Source organism: Alosa pseudoharengus, unplaced genomic scaffold (assembly GCF_046254945.1).
Source record: "Alosa pseudoharengus isolate Yale_2024_CS ecotype anadromous, Long Island Sound unplaced genomic scaffold, YU_APseudo_1.1 YU_APseudo_1.1_scf_2, whole genome shotgun sequence".
Lineage (NCBI taxonomy): Eukaryota > Metazoa > Chordata > Actinopteri > Clupeiformes > Clupeidae > Alosa > Alosa pseudoharengus.
Window position 1 is genome coordinate 47,063,254 of NW_027468663.1, and position 9,191 is coordinate 47,072,444.

The 9,191-nt window shown below is 40.7% G+C and overlaps 1 protein-coding gene across 1 annotated transcript; it reads right to left on the bottom strand.

Annotated features, from left to right (window-relative positions):
- Positions 1 to 4,770: 4,770 nt before the first annotated feature.
- kiss1ra (KISS1 receptor a) lies at positions 4,771 to 8,541 on the bottom strand. The gene is made up of 5 exons (XM_076293305.1): positions 8,322 to 8,541; positions 7,955 to 8,079; positions 6,149 to 6,284; positions 5,506 to 5,744; positions 4,771 to 5,193 (listed from the first exon to the last, which is right to left on the bottom strand). The coding sequence occupies exons 1-5, from the start codon at positions 8,539 to 8,541 to the stop codon at positions 4,819 to 4,821; spliced, it is 1,095 nt and encodes a 364-aa protein (XP_076149420.1). The 3' UTR covers positions 4,771 to 4,818.
- Between the last annotated feature and the right edge of the window lie 650 nt (positions 8,542 to 9,191).

Consider the following 9,191-nt stretch of genomic DNA (forward strand, 5'->3'; position numbering starts at 1 on the left):
GTGAGTGCTACACAATGGTGGTGGTGAGAGAGGTTCACTCTTGGGGCAGCCGTAGCCTACTGGTTAGCACTTCGGACTTGTAACCGGAGGGTTTGAACCCCGACAATTAGGCACGGCTAAAGTGCCCTTGAGCAAGGCACTTAACCCCTCACTGCTCCCCGAGCGCCGCTGTTGTTGCAGGCAGCTCACTGCGCCGGGATTAGTGTGTGCTTCACCTCACTGTGTGTTCACCTGTGTGCTGAGTGTGTTTCACTAATTCACGAATTGGGATAAATGGAGAGACCAAATTTTCCTTCACGGGATCAAAAGAGTATACTTATACTTATACTCTTCACTGTAAAGTGCTTTGAGTGCCTTGATAAAGCACTATACAGTAAATGCAATGTGGTGGTGTAGAATTCTGAGAAGTATGTGCATGTCATGTTCTAGACTGTGCTCACGTGCAGGTCCTTGATTCCGAAATCATAAATTCAGTTATAGCAGCTTTTTTTTGGTGCTTTCACATTTATACGCATGTCTATGGTACCTTTTGTTGTTTTGCCATGCAAGATCAGAGAGGTATTTCACAAAAGCAGAATTAATAAATCCAACATAAGAGCAAGGCTTGACCTATCGTTGTCTGGTCATCCTAGCTCAACACGTTTCATTCAACGCCAATCCAGGATGAGTAGGATTGACCAGGTCAAGCTAGGTGATATGTGCGGGTTTTCGTTTTCGTTTACGGTCAGAATAAAAAAGACGCAGAAAATAGCATCATCCACACAAAGTGAACAGCAGGTTTTGATAACACTAACAATGAAGTAAAGTTTTTATTTTTTGAGTGAGGAAACACTGCTGTTTCTGTAAAACAGCAAGAGTAGGAGTGGTGGACCAACTGAATGCACATCTACATAGCCTATGCACCCATGTGTGAGAGCTTCCTCATCTAGGCACGGAACATCATTAAGAATAGAGCAAACCACTGTAAAGAAACACAGACTATGACTAAATATTGTCTTTATAACCAAATTCATTGAAATGCCCTGAAAAATTGCCATCCATTTATCAACAGAAGTATTAGCAAATGTTCATAATTATAAAATAGCTGGGCTATCACAAATAAAGTGATAACCTTATGCCATTATGTAGACTATCTGTGGTGTTTTGCAATATACATACATGGAATAAAGTTCTTAAAAAACAGCAGGCTGAACCAATAAGACAACATAATTAATATTAGCATTAACTAAGCCTAGCTGTTAGTCTGGACAGGACCAGGCTAGCTACACAAAATAAATCCCCATGGTGACTTATGTACCATCTCTTTTGTAAAACCAAGTCAAGGCTAAATTCAGCCAAGAACCAGGATAACCAAAAGATCCCAGCTTAATCCCTTATAGGTTTTGTGAAATAACCCTCTAGTATAGTCATGACTGAGACTCAATTCACTCACGATGTCATTACTAAAACCGTATAATCTTCACCCTCCATGCCGCATTAGCTGTGTTTATCTGTTACATAGGCCTACTAACATGCACACACAAGGCAGTCTGCCTTCAGATGTGAGAGGACATTGGACCAATAGTGCACTAGTCTTCTACCTCTGTGGGAGTAATTTACTCAACAATTTTCCTCCCATGACTGGGGAACGGAGGACTGCTGTCCCTCACTGTGTGAATCATCTCTAAATGCACCTAGAACCTATTCAATTCAGCAGCTATTCTTATGCGTTATAATTGTATTAGCAACCCAGATGAAATCTTTTGTGAATCGCAATCATTATCCTTACAATCTACAATCCTGAATACATTACACTGCGGCTATTATATGTTTGCTTAAATCAATGCTAACTGTCCTGTGGTTTGGGTTTGTGGAACACGTTTTCAGTGTTGAGAGGAAAAGATCTATTTTTTCCACCGGAGATACCTGTTTCTAATATACATACATACATTTTTATTATTATTACCTGAGATGTAAATGTAAATCAGGTTTCTCGGCCAAGTATACTTGCGTACAAAGAATTTGGTTTCTGCATTTATAACATCCGTGAATTAGTTAACACACAGAGCACACAGTGAACACACAGTGAGGTGAAGCACACACTAACCCGGAACAGTGAGCTGCCTTGCTACAGCAGCACTCGGGGAGCAGTGGTTAGGTGCCTTGCTCAAGGGCACTTCAGCCGTTCCTACTAGTCGGGGATCGAACCGGCAACCTCCAGTTACAAGCCCGAAGCCCTAACCAGTAGGCCACAACTGTCCCAAAATATGTTATACTGTACGTCTCTATAGTCTATGACAAAAAGGTGAATCAAATTAAAAACAGATGCCCTACAGTGTGCTATGTAAACAACACAAACACTCAGATGCAGTTAGAACAAGGCTACATTTCAAACATGAGTCTTCTCCCTCTTTTTCCCAGCATACTGACTGAAGCTACTCAATGTCTGGAGGGTAGCTGATTGGTACTCTGATTAGTAGATGTTACTTAGAAAAGGTAAATGACAAGTATTACCGCTGTCTAATATTGCATGGTTTTGAGATAACGTTGACATTTATTTATTGTTTTACATAAACTGTAATGGTACTATAGTTCTAAAGCCTAAAAATGTTGTGGGTCCAGCAGGCCAACAAACATGCTGTGTGTATCAAAAGCATGAACAGCACTGAAGAGTTGAGATGTTGGGAGGCTTTCTTACCAATACTGCTAGCCTTCTATAAAATATCTTTGTCTTGCTTGGGTGTTCCTTTCAGAATATGATGCCAAGTAGCAGCGCACTCCCTTAGGCTAATCTACTGCTCTACGTGGTTAATCCCACTCCCCCTCACTCCCATCCACACCCTGTACTGACAAAAAATAACTTTTTTTCTGTAGGACTGTTTGTAGGACAGACCTCGAGTGTGTCATATTGAGGTAGCTCAGACTAACATGTGAGCGATAAACACCAGGGAGTGAAGTGCAAATTTGTCACTCCAAAAGTATGCCCCAGGCTTGCTCCAGCAAGTTGAATGGGCCCTGGAGTCGCCTGTGTGTGTGCATGGTGCAATTTTGGGTCGGTGCCCTGTGAGTGTGTTTAGAGGTCGGCCAGAGAGTGACATGCCCGCAGTGGCTGTTGATGCATGGTACTGTAAGTGAAGAATGATTACAAATCAGGGTCACCTGCTGAATTCACACGTGATGATGTCTGAGTGAGGGGGTAAGGTATGAAGATCTCTTATGAAGTAAATGTGCATGAAAACTTCCTCAGAGATATCTTTATAATCTTCACTGAGGGTTTGCCTCTCTATGACCATCATACTCATGAGGAAATTGCACTTTTGCTACAACTGAATGTAGATTCAAGAGAGCAGTAAAAACATCACATAAAACACAATGCTTTGAGATTTTTTTATTTAAACTTGTTTGGCACATAAATAAATACAATTAATTTGAACAATGTACTGCTTGAAATTATACTAGAGACACATAGAGCATCATGTGTGCTAGACATAGACAGTCACTAAATCACCAATAAGCCTTTCTGCATTTTACAGTAAAAATGTATTCCATGTTTGCAGTTCTCCTCATTGCACAAAAACACACATGCCTTGTCACTATACTTTTCACTGGCTCTTGATGAACACAAATTATTAACCAACAATTAAAGCCATTAAAATAAATCCTATGTGTTAGTGAGTTCTAATCTGTCAAAATCAGTATAGGTCTACAACTGCATTTAGCTTAAATTAAAATACCCATCCATCCGTGCATAAGAACCTGTCCATCCGTGTCCATCCATGCATAAGAACAGACATATGAATGACAAAGTTAGATGAGATGGCTTCTCATGCAGGAGACATAATATATTGCTATTTCTAATTCCTATTTTCATAGCTTCATACTAACAGATATAATATTTTACAAGTTATTAAAATACAAGTGGTCTGTTGAAACATTTTATTTTGCTGCCAAAAACTGTCAACAAAGTGTAAAGCTTGCATTGTTACTAATATTCATCCTTCAGTATATCCTCCCCAGTATTTTTCCAGTGACTACAGATCAATGAAAGAACGGGTCCCATATACACCTCTCTGCATTACTCGCTAGATGATAAAAAACAAAACCAACATGAGTCACTCTGCCACTGCCACAGCATGGCAAGTAAGGTGAAGAAAATGTAAATCTGGCCCGGAGAGACACTGGTCCTGACCTCGGCCACCAGGGTTGGGCCACCGCAAGACTGAATGGAGCTGCCTTTAGAGAGAGGTGTTGGAGTGTATCCGGACACGGCGACTCAGTCAACAGTTGACACGGTTAATTTAGCCAACACCCTTCTCCTCGGCAAGCTTGTGCACATCACCCCTGGCAGGCCATTTATCCAATCTCCCTGGAATTCCACTTTCCTGTTTGTTTCACTGCACCAGCAAGAGTTTCTCTTGTAATATGTTTCCCCTGCGGAAGGAACTCGTGTCCCTCTTGAGGTGTTTGTCTTTGTTTTTGATGGCTGTTTGATGAATTGTGAATTATTTCATGCTTAGTCACGTTTCAATTTCACCTCACATTTACTGTAACTCTAAAAAGAACTTAATTTATAATGATCTTTGTGAATGTATACCATAAATATTAGAAACAGGTATGTTTGTTTTGTATCTAAAACTATGACCATACAGTAGCTACTGGCCAAGCATCTCTGTTACAGATATAAAATGTCTTCATAAAATAATTTTACATCACATTTGGCACTTTGTCAGTTTCAATTCCGATTTGGAAACAGATGCTGGTGGACGCCACCCAGTGTTCAAACTGCAACACGTGACCAGTTCCCAGGAAGTACAGAGGGGCCATCGCTGCATAGCTTGCTCATTTCCTTTCGTTGTTGCTTTCCTCTGTGGCAACAAACTTGATCTCGGCGTTGGCTGTGCGTGAGTTCACACTGCTGTCCCGGACCTTGTGCTTGAACAGGAATGGGAATGTTTTCTTGAAGGACTTGCGGAAACTTGCCCCCATGAACCCATATACAAACGGATTGATTGAGGAGTTGGCGTAAGACATGCAGTTGGCCCAGGTCTTAATCTTGTAGGTGGCGTACGTGACCTTGAAGTTTGGGTAGAATGACTGGAAGAGGACAAAGATCTGGATGGGCCCCCAGCAGATGGTGAAGAGCAGGACGATGACCACCACCATTTTAGAGATCTTGCTCCTGATGGTAATGGTTCTCTCTGACAGCAAGTGGACCTGGGGAAAATAAATGAGCAGTCTGCTTTCTTTTGCTGTTGTTGGCCTCGGACATCAATATTCTATTAACATACCATGTGCCTAAATCACATCATTAACACACTCACAATGCTGCCATTGAGAGGCTCTCAAGGGGTAAGCCTTATGGGCTCTGTCTTTCTCACCTCGTAGAGATGAAATGTCACCCAATCCAATCTAAACCATCTACTGATAGTATGCATTTGTGAAGTGCCAAAGCCTCAATTTTCTGCAGCTAAATAAAGGATTGTTGCCATATGAGCTGGGCTGTGCCGGGCTGCTCGGTCTTCCTACCTGATGGTTGTTATCCACAGGCTCCACCACAGGCTGGCCGACCCTCTTGAGCATGAAGGAGTAGCAGAAGGAGATGGTGAGGACAGGAAGGAGATAGACTGCTATAAACTGGTACAAGATGAAAGCCCTCTCGTGTGCCTTAGATGGAAACCTCTCCCTGCAGTATTGCTGGGGTCCATACCAGTAGCCCTCCTCGATCATCTGATACATAAATATTGGTGTGGATAGGATGAAAGAACCTGAACAAAGAAGAAAATGAAGTTATTGAGGAGCCAACACTAGACATAATTCTCTCCATCATTTATATTATTATGTATTTATTCTCTTCATACACTCTGAAAACAAATGTGTTGAAAACAACACAACTTGCGTTGTTTTTAACACATCTCTGTGTCCAGATAGGGACACAGTTTGTGTTGTTTCCTTTTTTTATTTGTTACGCAATATGTGTTGAAAATAACACAACTTGCGTTGTTTTATTATCACATCTCTGTGTCCAACAACACATTTGTTTTAAGAGTGTAATTTTTGAGGATGCTAGGTTATATGTATTTATCCTGAAAGTGATATAAAATGCAGATTGAGATGTAATGAACCTCAATGGACATCTATGGGATTTTCATCTAGGTATCAATTTTCATACCGATCCAGATGCAGATGCTGACTATCATGGCAATACGAGGAGTGCGATGGCTCAGAGATTTCAGTGGATAAACTGTTACGTAGCAACGGTCCCCACTCATTGCTGTCAGAGTGATGCAAGTAGCCTGGACTGTAACCTACAAAAGTGAATAAACAGTCAATTAGCAGTCTAAATATCATTATGAATGTGAAACATTCATAACATGTGAAGGGAAAATGGTGCTCTCAACCGAACGTGTCCTGAATTAGTCAGTTTGAATAGATATGCCATTGCAGGGCAGGGTTCATTGGTGTTATAAAAAGAGAGGTCTTTCTTAACAAAAAATACTGCCACTATTGTCACTTCTTGTCTTTATTTACGTGGAGGATTAACAATGGCGACCTATGCCTTGATCTAATGCTAATGCACAAAACTGTGGAGATGTTCTGAAAATAACACTTTACAGAGTAAGACAGCTGCAGCATTGTACAGTATGTGTGACTAATCTTTGTCAGCTAAAAAGAGCAAACTGTGCTAGCATGAATTCAAATTAAATCCATCAATTTATAATTAATATATTCGTTCCCACAAAGAAAAAAAAATTGCATTTGTGACATTTTAATTTGCTGGTGTGGTGGTTAATGCTATTTGTCTTCAGTCTTGGAAAAGCATTATATCCCTTGCAGTAACCTCTAGAAAATGCTTTCCATGCATATTTCCTACCATATAGAAGGTAGTGAGGTTCAGCGAGGGGTTTGTTTATCTTTAAATTCATATATTAATTTTGTTCTGCAAATAGATGTACAATATGTATACTAAAGCTCACTGACACCCCCTGGTGGCTACACACATATGGTGCAATATTTAGATTTGTTGCTATTTCAGTAGTTTGTGATTTCAATATCACGAAAGGTACTGAAAATTAACTGGAATCTAGATTGGACCATGTAGCATGTTGTTCCCCACCTGGGGTTCAGCCCCACTCAGCGAAGCATCAAAAATCACAGGGGTCTGTGAGGCTTTATTCTGAGGTTGTGATGTTAAAAGCATAACAACATTGGATAATCAAAAATGTATAAGACAATTTTAGAAATGTTGTCTTATACATTTGTCTTAGAAACATCTCTCTCTCAGGCACCTGCATGAGCTCATCTAGGGCCAGCATAGTCAGCTTAAAATGACTGATATGCTCATTTTGTATTTTTGTTTTCTTTCTGTGGTCATATCTTGAGTCATATTGTAGATGCGGTTATCATTTCACTTTAATCTTTGATAGTATTTCACTGTATGGACAAAATTGCTATATGAAAGTCAGAAAGCTTTATTGAGATCGTTATTATTACTAATTTGTATTAGCAATAGTGTCACCATGCTCTTTGTTGGTTCTGACTGTACCAAAGACATACATAAGGGCAAAAGTATTTAAAAAATAACCAGGGAATAAATGCCTTCATGCCTTTATTATCTAACACTTCCAACATGATTCGTTTTCAAGTGGCCAGTTAAATTCTGTACATAATGACTATCCTACAAATAAAATTGAATGTAATGTTCTTTTGTACTCATGTCCTTAGATAATTAGGTTTTGTGCATCTGCATTGTAATGATTAATTACAAAAATGCAAATTAATGTGATATTTCCTGTAATGATATGCAAGATTAAAGATATTTAACCAGAAATCACAATCTGTTATGAGACAGGTACCGTAAATATGCAAGATTTCTGAATGCTCATTTCATGAGCTTACAATGGCCAAGACTCACAAGTCTCATATTTTGGATTGTGCTTACATAGATTTTGAATACCATTTGCTGATATTAAATTACCTGCTGAAGGAAAGCGACACATTTACACATGAAGTCCCCAAATATCCAACCAGGTAGAGGGTAGAGTGTAGCTGTGAACGGCACACAGCACACTAGGAAGATGATGTCTGTGGCAGCCAGGTTAGCTGCGGGACAATAAACACTTTGTAAACAGAGCTTTGAAAGGCACCATGGACTCAGCTATGGCTTAGAACTGAGCTTGCATATTGAAACACCAATGTATAATCTTTAAAGAACATGTTTATAACTATTGTAACCCCTGCAGCCTATAGCAAATGCTAGGCACTGCTTGTGGTAAGCAGGTGGAAGATAATGTAACTCATACCAGATACCAGATCTTCTACTGGAATTAACATTGTGTACTCACCTATGTAGAAGTTGGTGGCTGTCCTCATCTGACGGTGTTTGGAGATCACGTAGATGACCAGTGAGTTGCCAATGAGCCCCACCAGCATGATGAGGGAGAAGAAGAGAGGCACAAGCCAGGCATCGGTGAGGAAGGGATGCTCTTCTCCCTCCACGTACCCCTGGGAGCTGTTCCTCACAGACTCGTTGAACACAACCTCTGTCGAGTTCCACAGGTCCATTGGGATTGTTCTAGCGCTGTAGCAGATATTAGCGGGAATTTATCTAAATATATATATATATGTATTCAGGGTCCTTTCTGACGAGAGTATGGCAAAGAGTGGTGAGAATTACGCACACAGTGCTTTTTCAACCAGACTAAATCAGAGCATATGGTCTGTGGCTGGGAGACACTTTGAGTGAGCTTGCCTGTCAGATTCCACCGGTGTTCCTTCCACTCTCTTTGAAAAAGGAGCCCTTCATGCTGAATGCATCAAGAGCTGAGGTCTGATTGGTTTTATAGTGCGCCAGCACACACGTGGCCTTCAGGACGAATGCAGAATGAAGAAGTGATGTCAGGTCTCCTAGCAACATTCTCCCCCCATCTCTGTACTCGGGCTGTCCAGCTGCACTGACGACTCTCAGCACTCTGGGAGAGACTGCCTGGATCAAGAGGAGGATTTTCACATTTGTATCAAAAAGTACTTTACACTGCCTGCATATATCAACCTCAGGGAAATATTTCCACATCATAGGGTTATGTAAAAAGAATCGCTTCTGCATCATTTGTAACGCCCACAAACACCCATAGTGCTTGTGTTTGCCTAAAAGCAAGAGCTTGTCCGAATGCAAGCTGCTGTATACATGTGCGGGAACACACTGACCACCTCCT

Excerpts from the sequence above, each read along its gene's own strand:
- kiss1ra (XM_076293305.1), bottom strand. The coding sequence starts at position 8,541 with ATGGACCTGTGGAACTCGACAGAGGTTGTGTTCAACGAGTCTGTGAGG. Across the intron at positions 5,745-6,148 it reads CAGCATCTGCATCTGGATCG|GTTCTTTCATCCTATCCACA; the intron begins GTATGAAAATTG and ends TTCTTTGTTCAG. Across the intron at positions 5,194-5,505 it reads CTGTGGATAACAACCATCAG|GTCCACTTGCTGTCAGAGAG; the intron begins GTAGGAAGACCG and ends TATTTTCCCCAG.